The 12,820-nt window shown below is 44.9% G+C and overlaps 1 protein-coding gene across 2 annotated transcripts in view; it reads left to right on the forward strand.

The window, feature by feature from the left end:
• Positions 1-3,054: 3,054 nt before the first annotated feature.
• Positions 3,055-12,820, forward strand: part of SLC5A4 (solute carrier family 5 member 4) — a 36,217-nt gene continuing 26,451 nt past the window's right edge. The window contains exons 1-5 of one of the 2 annotated variants that reach the window (XM_077949880.1): positions 3,055-3,214; positions 3,895-3,966; positions 5,937-6,041; positions 9,055-9,114; positions 10,357-10,461. In XM_077949880.1, coding sequence (XP_077806006.1) covers positions 3,056-3,214; positions 3,895-3,966; positions 5,937-6,041; positions 9,055-9,114; positions 10,357-10,461 — 501 coding nt within the window. In that variant the 5' untranslated portion in view covers position 3,055. The remainder of the gene's footprint in view (positions 3,215-3,894; positions 3,967-5,936; positions 6,042-9,054; positions 9,115-10,356; positions 10,462-12,820) is intronic. The other variant, XM_077949881.1, reaches the window with a different exon arrangement.

Here is a 12,820-nt window from a genome sequence, read left to right on the forward strand (position 1 = left end):
TTAAGTCTTTAGCCCATTTTAATTGGCTTATTAATTTTTTTTGTTTTTGCCATTGAGTTGTGGGTGATTCTTTTATATTTTGGAATCAACCATACTTCCTCTATTCAACAGAGCATTGGAAGTCCCAGCCAGAATAAGCGGGTAAGAAATAGAAATAATTAAAAGGCATTGTAATTGGAAAAGAAGTAAAATCATCTCTATTCACAAATGACATGAGATCAGGAGTTCAGGACCAGCCTGGCCAACGTGACACAACCCCGTCTCCACTAAAAATACAAAAATTAGCTGGAAATGGTGGTGCATGCCTATAATACCAGCAACTCGGGAGGCTGAGGCAGGAGAAGAATCGCTTGAACCTACGAGGTGGGGGTTGCAGTGAGTGGAGATTGTACCACCACCCTCCAGCCTGGGCAACAGAGCAAGACTCTGTCTCACAAATAAAATAAAGAATACATAAAGAAAACCTTAGCTGGGCATGGTGGCTCACACCTGTAATCCCAGCACTTTGGGAGGCCGAGGCAAGAGAATCACCTGAGGTTAGGAGTTCGAGACCAGCCTGGTCAATATGATGAAACCCCGTTTCTACTAAAAATACAAGAAATAGCCGGGCATGGTGGTGTGTTCCTGTAATCCCAGCTACTCAGGAGGCTGAGGCAGGAGATTTGCTTGAACCCAGGAGATGGAGGTTGCAGTGAGCCAAGATTGTGCCATTGCACAAGAGCCAAACTCCATCTCAAAAAAAAAAAAAAAAAGAAGAAAAAGAAAACTTTACTGGGTGCAGTGGCTCATGCCTGTAATCCCAGTACTCTGAGAGGCTCAGGCAAGAGGATTACTTGAGCCCAGGTGTTCAAGACCAACGTGGACAACATAGTAAAAGATCCCCCCTTCTAAAAAAAAAAATTAAAGTTAGCCAGGCATGGGTGGCATGTGCCTGTGGTCCTAGCTACGGGGGAGGCTGAGATGGGAGGATCACTTGAGCCCAGGAGGTTGAGGCTGCAGTGAGCCATGCTTACCTCACTGCACTCCAGCCTGGGTGACAAAATGAGACCCTGTCTCTGAGAAATAAAAAGGAAATTTTACAATTCAACAACAACAAAAACACAACATAAGGCTATTCTGCGCAGACTGCCTATGAGTTGGTCCTGCTCCACAAGAAGCAGTATAAAAAAGAATACAACATAGTTTTTAAATGGGCCAAGAAGTTGAATATATATCTCTCCAAGAAGATGCACAAAAGGCTATAAGCACATGAAAAATCATGAACATTACTAGCGATTGTGTTAGAAGTGTAAATCAAAACTATATTGTGATACCCACTTGATACCTACTAGCATGTCTATAATTAAAAGATAAATGACAAGTATTAAAGAGGATATGGAGAAATTAACTCTCCTATGCACTGTGGGAAGAATGTAAAATGGTGCAGCTGCTATGAACAACAGTTTGGCAGTTCTACAAAAAGTTAAACAGAATTGTCACATGCAATTCCACTTCTACATATATACTCAAAATAATTGAAAGTAGGGATTCAAACAGATCCTTGCACACCAATGTTTACAGCAGCATTACTTATAATAGCCAAGTATAGAAAGAACCTAACTGCCCATCAACAGTTGAATGGATAAACAAAATGTGGCCTATGCATGTACTGGAATATTATTCAGCCTTAAAAAGAAAGGAAATTCTGATATGTGCTACAATATGGATGAATCTTGAAAATGTTTTACTAAGTGAAATAAACCAAAGAGGAAAATATTGTATGATGTCATTTGTATGAGGTACCTAGAATAGGCAAATTTATATAGTAAGAAAGAATAACAGAGGTTACCAGGGCATAGAGAGAGGGAGAGATGGGGAATTAGTTTTTAGTGGATACATACTTCTGTTTGGAGATGATGAAAAAGTTCTGGAAATGGATAGTGGTAATGGTTGCACAACACTGTAAATGTACTTAATGCCGATGAGTTGTATACTTAAAAGGGATTAAAATGGTAAATTGTATGCTATGTATATTTTGCCACAATAAAAAAATGAACTATAAAAGAAGAATTTCTGGGCTTTCCAGTTTTTTTGTTTGTTTTGTTTTGTTTTGTTTTTTTGAGACAGGATCTTACTTGGTTGCCCAGGATGGAGTGCAGTGGCATGATCATGGCTCACTATAGCTTTGACCTCCCAATCACAGGTGATCCTCCCTCTTCGGCCTCCCAAGTAGCTAGGACCACAGGCATGCATCACCACACTCAGCTAATTTTTGTAGAGACAAAGACTCCCTATGTTGCCCAAGCTGGTCTCGAACTCCTGGTCTCAAGTGATGCTCTCTCCTTGACCTACCAAAGTGCTGGGATTACAGGTGTCAGCCACCACGTAGGCTTTACTTCTAACTTCTTCTTAGCTGTGGTCCAGGGGTCTTGTTTCCTGAGTCCTCGTGATCCCCATCACATGCTTCCAGGTTGATTCACTTCTTGTACAACCCTCTGACCCAGCGCTCTCCACAGCTCTGCCCTCAACTCTCCACATATGGTGCCTGAAGAGCCACTTCCTTTCCTATACAGGCCACCAATGTCTTTTTGTGGCATATGAAACTCACTTCAGAGAAATGTGGGACTTTGGAATCCATGAAAGGCATAATTCACTTCATTGTCAAGGGATATAGCTCATTGGTCAGAAATTGTATCTGTTCTCTGAGGGACCATTGCATTCGGCCTCTCCTGGTTGGTTTCTGGTTCCTTCTCCTCTGTCCTTCTCCCCTCCTTGTCTGTCTTCATTTCTCTCAAATCCCGCCTCCACCTGGTCAGATCTCCTTAAAGACCCTGTCTTTGCACTCGAGAGAACGCCCCATGCTCCACCTCAGATTCTCCCCTCATTTCTGGCCCTGCATCCCTCATTCTCACACTCTACCTAGGCTAGCACTCACTGGTGGAGGGCTAGGGTGCCATAGCTTTGGAGGAGAGGTTTAAAGGTCTCCATACCCAGGAGCTGGCTCTGATATCTCGCCCCACCTGCCTGAGGCTGATAATTAACCCAGAACTTATATAAAGATGGCTTATGCTGTGGAATGGATATAGCACTGCCTGCAGCCATGGCCAGTACGGTTAGCCCCAGCACCACGACTGAGACCCCAGAGCCACCTCCATTGTCTGATCGCATCCGAAATGCTGCTGACGTCTCAGTCATTGTCATCTATTTTCTGGTGGTGATGGCTGTTGGGCTGTGGGTAGGTGGAATCCCAGTGGCTTTTAGGGTGGGCACAAGGTTTAGGAGGGGGCATCTTAAGGGGGGGAGGGGTGAGGTCGTGACAAAGCTTTTCACAAATGTCGTGTTAGTATCAGAATCATTTTCTTGTGTGTTGCATAAATAATGCTTACAATGAGCTAATGTGTTCTCCTAACGACCCCATCGTGTGCACAGAGCCAGCACCGGGACCTTCAGATTTACTTTGCATCCCCAACACCTGGCATAATGGACAAAGATGGTATTTTTTATTATTGCATTTCTTTCACTTTCTTTTGTTGTTTGCTCACTTTCTGATTTAGTGAGTTGGACTCTTCATTTACGTTGACTTTTTTTCTTTTTAATAAGTTTGAGACTGCAAATTTTCTTGCAAGCATGGCTCAGTGATACCTCACATGGTTTTTGTAAGTGAGAATAATCACAGCAGTTAAGACAGAAGTTGAGGATTATGATTTTTTTTTTAAGTTCTTCCGGCTCTGGGTTTTTACGGAGCGATTGTTTTTGAAGTCCTTTAAAACTTGATGCTGTAGAACACTTTCCAGCGAAACGCTTCTCTCTGTAGGAGCACTGAAGTCACCCCTGTCAGCACCCTGGCCAGAGCCTCTGGGGTATCTGGGTGCACTTGCTGTGGCTTGACCCTCATCTCTCTTCCCTTCCACTCAGGCGATGCTGAGGACCAACCGAGGTACTATAGGAGGCTTCTTCCTCGCTGGTCGTGATATGGCCTGGTGGCCGGTAAGTTTTCTGGACCGGTAAGCGGACCAAAGTTTTCTGGAGATAAATTTCCTGAGTGTGTGCTTAAAAGTGAATGTAGGCCGGGCGCAGTGGCTCACGCCTGTAATCTCAGCACTTTGGGAGGCCAAGGCTGGCAAATCATCTGAAGTCAGGAGTTTGAGACCAGCCTGACCAACATGGTGAAACCATCTCTGCTAAAAATATAAAAATTAGCTGGGCGTGGTGGTGCATGTGTGCAATCCCAGCTACTCAGGAGGCTGAGGCAGGAGAATCACTTGAACCTGGGAGGCGGAGGTTACAGTGAGCCTAGATCATGCCACTGCACTCCAGCCTGGACAACAAGAGTGAAACTCCATTTCAAAGAAAAAAAAAAAAAAAAACAGTGAATGTAGAAAACATTGGGAATGTTGAACAGTTCTGACGTACATTAGTTGCCTCCTCGCTGGGACTGCTTTCCTAAATCCCTGACCTCATGGCTCCTCTCTGTAATTCCAGGACATGACAATATGTCACCTATTATGACAGCAGGTTCAGTCTGGCACTGAAGGACCCCAGTCCAGCGCCACCTCATGTTCTTTTCTTCTGCTCCCTATCAAGAGTCTTCTCCTGGCTTATGAGCTCTGCACATTCCTGCTTTGTTGCCAGTCCTGAGCTGATGCTGGCCCTCTCGTTAGGACTGGCCCTCCCTTGTCTGCTGTCCTCCTTCAATCCCTCACCTCAGCCCTTCCTCATCTGAGGAGCCGCCCAGCTCTCCCCATGGGTCCCTACGTCCCGTGCAGTTATTGATTGTGTTCCCTGTGATGGTGCTAATGCTGATGCCTCCTGATTCGTGCCCAGTGGGTGTTCTTGTGGGGTTTTGATGTGCGGCCCCCTCAGCCAGGGTCCCACTGCAGCAGAGGCTGCATCTTCCCCTCTGCACCTGGAGAGTGTCAGCCCGGCATCACATTATACAGTGGGTGCTTGGCAAATGCTTCCTTCACAGGTCTGACTCATTTTCTAAATGGTATGAGGGGAAGTGGAGATGGGCAACTGTCCTGGCTGGGGTGATGGAAGCAGAGCAACTGGAAGTTTGAAATGAATTTTATTTGGGGCATCCAATCAGACATTGCATTTTTAGGACTGTTTAGTGAAACACACAAGGAGGCTCAAGCGATCTTGAAACCAAAAAGCAGCTGAATCCTATCCTCTGGCCCCATGTAGCTGAGTAGAGAAAGTGATTTTACAGAGGCCTTAAAAAGTGGGAAGAGCCATACCCCAATTCTCTTCTGCCAGGACTGGTGCTCATCCACGCCCACTCAAGAGACCTCTCTTGATCTTTGGGTCTTTAGAACAGCAGGCACTGTGATGGTGAGGGGATGAATGAAAAGAGGGTCCCGTGGCTGGGAGGGTGGAGAGAAATTCCCTCCTAGACAGCTTGGGGTCTTTACATATGATTAAGGGGACAAGAGTTGATGGGAGATCTGGCAGTGCTTGGCCAAGGACAGGCTCAACTCAGAGCATTTTAGTAGATTGACCAACGCTCTCCCAAGACAGGGGCCAACAAGCTTTTCTGTAAAAGGCCAGATTGTAAATATTTTAGGGTTTTCTAGCCATATCGTCTATTGCAGCCACAGAACCTTGCTATTGTAGCACAAAAAGTAGCCCAAGTCCGTATGGAAAACCAATGAGCGTAGCTGTGTTCCAGACAATGAAATTTGAATCACATAATTTCACATTTTTACAATTTCACATTTCACAAAATATTTTGCTTATTTAGATTGTTAACTATTATTTAACAATGCAAAAATGTAAAAACACATTCTTGGCTCATGGGCCATTCAGAAACTGACCATGGGCTGGATTAGCCCGCGGCCGTCGTTTGCTTGACTCCTGCTCTGAGGAGTGGTGACTGAAACATCTCAGCATCTATTTTCAAGAAGTCTGATTTGGATCTTTTAACCCCAACCCTGGTCTGTTCTCTTGCATTCCAGATGGGCGCCTCTCTCTTTGCCAGTAACATCGGCAGCAACCACTATGTGGGGCTGGCTGGGACAGGAGCAGCTTCAGGAGTCGCCACTGTCACATTTGAATGGACTGTAAGTGACATCATAGGCTTTTTCCTTTAAATCAAAACCATATCCAGTGTCTTAGGATGTTTTATGCTGCTAAGACAGAATATCACAGGCTGGGTAATTTATAAAGAACAAAATGTGTCTCTCACACCTCCGAAAGCTGGCAAGTGCAAGAGCTGAGGGACCCTCATCTGGCAAGGGCTTCTTACTTCGTCATCCCACGGTGGAAGGTGGAAGGTGGAAGGTGGAAGGGCAATAGGGCACGAGAGAGAGGGAGAGAGGGATGGAGGATGAGAGAGAAAGAAAGAGAGAGGAGAAGAGAAGAGAGGAGAAGAGGAGAGGAGAGGAGAGGAGAGGAGAGGAGAGGAGAGGAGAGGGTGAAACTCATTTTTTAAATTCAGGAACCCACTCCTACTATAACCAACCTACTATCTTGATAATGGCAAACATCTATTTATGAGAGAAGAGCTCTCATGACCTAATCACCACTTAATTGTCCAACCTCTCAATACTGTTGCATTGGGGGTTAAGTTTCTGACATATGAACTTGGTGGTACACCAAGTTGAAACCATAGCATCCAGGCATATTAATGAAAGTCATATCCCAGGTTTTTCTGGGTGTCTGTATAGAATGTTCGCCTCTTTAGTTTGATTTTTTTTTTTTCGCTTATTTGTTTGTTGTTGTTTTCTTCGTCAATTTTAAGTTCTGGGATACGTGTGCAGAACCTGCAGGTTTGTTACATAGGTATACATGTGGCATGGTGGTTGGCTGCACCTATGAACCCATCATCTAGGTTTTAAGCCCTGCATGCATTAGGTATTTGTCCTAATGCTCTCCCTCCCCTTGCCCCCCACCCCCTGACAGGCCCCAGTGTCTGATGTTCCCCTCCCTGTGTCCGTGTGTTCTCATTGTTCAACTTCTACTCATGAATGAGAACATGTGGTGTTTGATTTCCTGTTCCTGGGTTAGTTTGCTGAGAACGATGGCTTCCAGCTTCATCCACGTCCCTGCAAAGGACATGAACTCATCCTTTCTTATGGCTGTGTAGTATTCCATGGTAGATATGTGCCACATTTTCTTTATCCAGTCTATCATTGTTAAGCATTTGGGTTGATTCCAAGTATTTGCTATTGTAAATAGTGCTGCAGTAAACATGCATGTGCATGTGTGTTTATAGTAGAATGATTTATAATCCTTTGGGTACATACCCAGTAATGAGATTGATGGGTCAAATGGTATTTCTGGTTCTAGATCCTTGAGGAATCGCCACACTGTCTTCCACAATGGTTGAACTAATTTACACTCCCGCAGCCTTGCTCTGTAACCCAAGTTGGAGTGCAGTGGCAGGATCATGGCTCACTGACCTCTTGGACTCAAGCAATCCTCCCACCACAGCCTCCCATGTAGCTGGGACCACAGGTGTGCACCACCCTGCCCAGCTAGGTTTTTGTTTCTTTGTAGATATGGGAGTCTCCCTATGTTGCCCAGGCTGGTCTCTTAACTCCTGAGCTCTGTGATCCTCTCACCTCAGCCTCCCAAAATGCTAGGATTACAGGTGTGAGCCACTGCACTCAGCCTCCACCTCTTGTTTGACCTTCAGCACTTCTGTGGCCCCATTCTGCCTAGCCCATTCCATGCACATTATTGCTCACCTCTAAGATTTTTCTCAAGCAGTTATTCCCACCAGGAATGTCATTTCTATATGCCTCGATCTCTATGTTCACTTGATCATTTTAGCTCTCCTTTTCATCTCTCCTCCCTGAGTTCCCACTATGTGTCCAGCCCATCCTCTAGCACAGGGGTATCCAATCTTTTGACTGCCCTAGACCACACCGGAAGAAGAAGAATTGTCTTGAACCACACATAAAATACACTAACACTAATGATAGCTGATGAACTAAAAAAAAAAAAATCACCAAAAAACCTTATTATTTTAAAAGAAAGTTTACAAATTTGTGTTGGGCCACATTCAAACCAAGCTTGAGCCACATGTTGGACAAGTTTGCTCTAGCACATGGCTGGACACGTGATGGATATGCTACCAGTAGCTCTTGAGCTGCCTGAGTTTTTCTATTCTTCTGTCTTACTCTTTCTGGTGTTTTCATTTACATGCATGTGCATATTAGGCAGAAGACGATGCCTGTGGAAACGATTTAAAGGAAAGTTGTATCATAGTGAAAGTGCAAACAGACCATCCCTGGCTGAACTCAGAAAGTGATCTTGAGTGATCATACATGCCTGTGCCCCTCCACTGTTGAAGATTTTGCCCCTACATTTACTTCAGTAGTATCCAGGAGTCCAGGATGGACCCAACCTCCAGATAGGCCCTTGCCTGGAGCTTTGTTTTAATAGTGCCATGGACACCAGAATGAAGCCAGTCTCCAGAGGCGTGACCAGAATGACCTATGGACCAAGTGGGTGTGACGAGCCAGCTGCAGAGAACTCAGCTGCTCCCCCTGTCACTGTGACCTTGGGCCCCCTTAATCTCTGTAAGGTGTAAGGCTCAAGTTCCCCCTCTGTAAGATAAGAATAACTGTGCTTCTCATATCTGCCTCACTTAGGCTGAGAGCAGCGTAAGTGATATATGTGAAGACTCTGTAAAAGTTGCATATTAATGCTAGATTGTATTACTATCATCATTGTATGTGGGAAGACTTAGGGAGCACTGGTGATATTCTTCTATCTCCAGGTTCCTTTCTCATTGCTTTGTCACTCCATTTATCATTTATGCAACTCAAGAAAAATTCCCTTTGGCCAAGATTGTATGATCTTCCAGGGGTTCCACTGGGATCAGAACCCTTATCTTCTTTCCCTTTTTCACCACAACTTAATCCCCAGAAAATGGTGGCCCCTAAGTCATAGAAACAGAAAAAAAAAGGAACTAACAATTATATCGGGATTGTAATTGTTTGAATGGGACAGGATTAAGCCAACTTTTTTTTTTTTTAATATCCAAACTCAGAGGTCATATAAAGAGAAGGTCCACAAGCCAAGCCTCTTTAACGTCTCACTGTCTCTTATTTTGGTTCCTTGTAGTCCTCAGTAATGTTGCCAATTCTCGGGTGGATCTTTGTCCCCATCTACATCAAGTCGGGGGTGAGTATCTGTTACCAAAATGCCAGAGTTCAGTCCTAGGCACTGCTGCTTACTGCACAGAAGACCACTCACTGAGACAATGAGTATTGCCAGGAAAAAAGGCTTTATTTGGGTGCTGCAGCTGAGAAGATGGGAGCTCAGTCTCAAATCCATCTTCCTGATGGACTAAAATTAGGGATTTATATTACAGGGAAGATATGTAACCATATATAGGAAAACAGGAATTAGGGGTGGGGATAAGGAAGAGAAGTCAGTCAACAGGAAGCAGGTGGTGGGTTAGACAATTATAAGGGGCGAGGGGTCTGGCTTCTCACTGTCCAGGTGTGGTGATCTAGTGAGTTTCAGCTCTTTGACCCTATCTGGGAGAACTGATGGTTGATTTCCTGAGAGAGGAACTCAGATAAGACAAAGATAACTTTCTCAATTTGTAACAGTGGGAGGATCAGTTTCTATGCTTATTCAAATAAACCACAGACATCAGTTCTGTGGGACAACCGGGCCAGTTCCATATCCTTAGTGTTCGGGTAAATCTGTCAGACATTCATTTATTTACTTATTTTTTCTCTTCGATCATGAAACATGGGTCCCTGCCCTTCACCTGGCCTATTGCTAGAAATATACAGAGAGACAAAAAAATCAGATTTCTTGACTAGAGAGGTTTCTGGTATAGAACGTGGCTGCAGCCAGCGGGGAAATCTGTGGTGCCCCTGCATAATGACCCTGGAGCAGAGATGACAGGTTTGATGGCAGAGTAAAGGTGAAGGCAGTGGAGGGGGAAGCATTATGATCAGCTCTAAGACTTGAAGCTCGAGGGTTGGAGTACACGAGGCCACCATTAATGCAGCCAAAGATTCCAGATCAGAGGCAGATGATGGATGACAAGGAGAATGATGATTTCACTTTTCAACAGGATGAGTGTTTGGTGCATTCAGGACACTAAGGTGGAGATGCCCAGCCGGCAGTGGGAAAGTGAGATCTGCAGATGGGTCAGGAGAGAGACTTTGGCTGGAGTTATCCATGGGAGTGTCCATCTCTTCAGAAGCATGGTTTGAGCACCCACCCTCTGCCAGGCACAGTCATTGTGCCTGGCATCAGGGGTGCCTCTATGAATAAGAAGCCATGGTTCCATCACCAGGAAGGGGCCATACACAGCACTTTCACTCACAGGTGCTTAGGAAATGCTGAGTAATCTGAATGCACAGGGCACTAAGGGTAAGTCCCTGTTAATGTCTGTCTCTGCAGGTGATGACCATGCCGGAATATCTCAAGAAGCGGTTTGGTGGGGAGCGACTCCAGGTCTACCTCTCCATCCTCTCCCTCTTCATCTGTGTGGTTTTGTTAATTGCTGTGAGTTCAGAGCCTCCTGGCATTTTAACTTCAAGAGGTTGTCAGATGGGGCCAGAGTGCTAATATCAGCAAGCTGGATGTGTAGACTGTCAACAGCCTTTAAAGGGTCAAGGTTATGGATGTCTTAAATTCGCAGGGGTGTCTCTTCAAAGCCTTAATGAGAAAAAGGGAGCTTCCAAGATCCTGTGTTCACAGAGTGGTAGACTTTTAAGTCGTGAGCGGCTCTAGGGTATAAATCTCCCCTCTTATCAAGGATATGAAAAAATGGATGTAAAGAAAGAACAAAACGTCTCATTCAAGAACTTGTGTATATCTGGGGAGGCTGGCAGTGGAGGATGGCACTGGTATAAATGCCAAACACAGCTCTTTAGTAGTAAAGAGAAGGACTTGGTCTCCTGCCTTTTCCATTGCGAGATAACCTTTATATTCTTTCTCAGACCATGTCCAGATTTATACTTTCATTTTCAGTTTGATTATCTGACACGTGAACCACAAGGAAAGTACTTTGTATTATTATACTGATTTTTCTTAAGTTCACTCTATCTAAGACCACCATGGTAAGACATATGTCACAAATAAGTGTTAAAAAATTTTAAAGTACATTTTAAGTACTTTTTTAATAAAGTCACATTTTTGGGGGGCCTGGTGCAGTGGCGCACACTTGTAATCCCAGGACTTTGGGAGGCCTGAGGCAGGTGGATCACTTGAGGTCAGGAGTTTGAGACCAGCCTGGCCAACATGGTGAAACCCCATCTCTACTAAAAATACAAAAATTAGCCAGACATGGTGATGCGCACCAGTAATCCCAGCTACTTGGGAGGCTTAGGCAGAATAACTTGAACCTGGGAAGCGGAGGTTGCAGTGAGCCAAGATCACACCACTGCACTCCAGTCTCGGAGACAGAGCGAGACTCCATCTCAAAAACAAACAAATAAACAAACGTTACATTTTGGGGAGATAATCAGTGAGGAAAGAAGGAATCTGAAGATTCAGCAGCACATGTAAAAAACAAAGAGTAACTTATTTGCTCCTCATGTATCTGTGACTAACAAAATAATCTCAAGTTCACAGTCTAGGCAGGTGTCTGAGAGTTCATGAGAGAAAAGGCTGACCTTTCCTATTGCTTCTCTGTTGTGCTGAGTCGTTGTTGGAAGTGAACTAGATGCTTAGATTAGATGGCATGAGCCTTCCCAATGCAATGTGAGCATTGCCCAGCACTGACTGCATATTGTTGAGCTGTGTGTGAGTGTAGCAAAGATTCTTGAGCAATGGGAGTTTACCATCTGGCTAAGGAGATAAGAATTCTGCACATGAAATAATTAGTCTCGTATGACAATACATGCAAACGTACTAAAATACATGCTGAACTAGAGTGCACGGACAAGTACAGAAAATGTGCTGTGCACACCCAGAGAAGAGGATACTCCCTGATGGATGGCATTGGGGGTCGTACTCTTGGAGAGGGTACTTAAGTATTCCCCAGGATGGGAAGGTTAGGTGAGGCAGAGGGAAGCAGAGGAGCTCACAGGTGTCAGGGGCTTAGAGTTCACACGTTTCTTAAATCGTTGGACTTGCTAATCTCCCAGTTCTCCTCTGGTGCTGACATCTACAGCTTTATGATTCTAAAGCAGACCAGGGGCAGTGGCTCACACCTGTAATCCCAACACTTTGGGAGGCCGAGGCAGGCAGATCATGAGGTCAAGAGATGGAGACCATACTGGCCAACGTGGTGAAACCTCATCTCTACTAAAAATACAAAAATTAGCTGGGTATGGTGGAATGCACCTGTAGTCCTGGCTACTCAGGAGGCTGAGGCAGGAGAAATGCTTGAACCCGGGAGGCGGAGGTTGCAGTGTACCGAAGTCACACCTCTGCACTCCGGCCTGGCGACAAGAGCGAGGCTCCGTCTCAAAAAAGTAAATAGATAATTTTTTTTCAAAAAAAGAGCATGAGCAGGCATGAAGACAGAGAACAGAGGACAATGCACAGTGAAAGGGGCCCCCGAAGGAGGCAACCTCCCAGGCTGGAGGGTTGCTGGTGGATAGGGAGGGACAGAATGTTGGTGATCTGAGTGTGGGTGCAGGGAAGCCATGTATGGGTCCGTGGCTGTGCAGAGTCCATGGTTGGCTGGAAAGACACCTTAGCAGGAGTCCATTCTTGCCTGCAAGTTTATGTCTTAAGTGACATTGATAATGATTAACCTTAGACATGACCTTTTGTGTACTCTTACACTGTGATAACGGATTGTGTCCTAGTTACTTATTAAACAGATCGTTATGAGACATTAGGACAGTACAGTTTTCATAACTCTCCTCTGCCCAGGTTGGAAAAGATCATCTTGTTCACTGGTTCTCAAACT

Source organism: Macaca mulatta, chromosome 10, assembly GCF_049350105.2.
Source record: "Macaca mulatta isolate MMU2019108-1 chromosome 10, T2T-MMU8v2.0, whole genome shotgun sequence".
NCBI lineage: Eukaryota > Metazoa > Chordata > Mammalia > Primates > Cercopithecidae > Macaca > Macaca mulatta.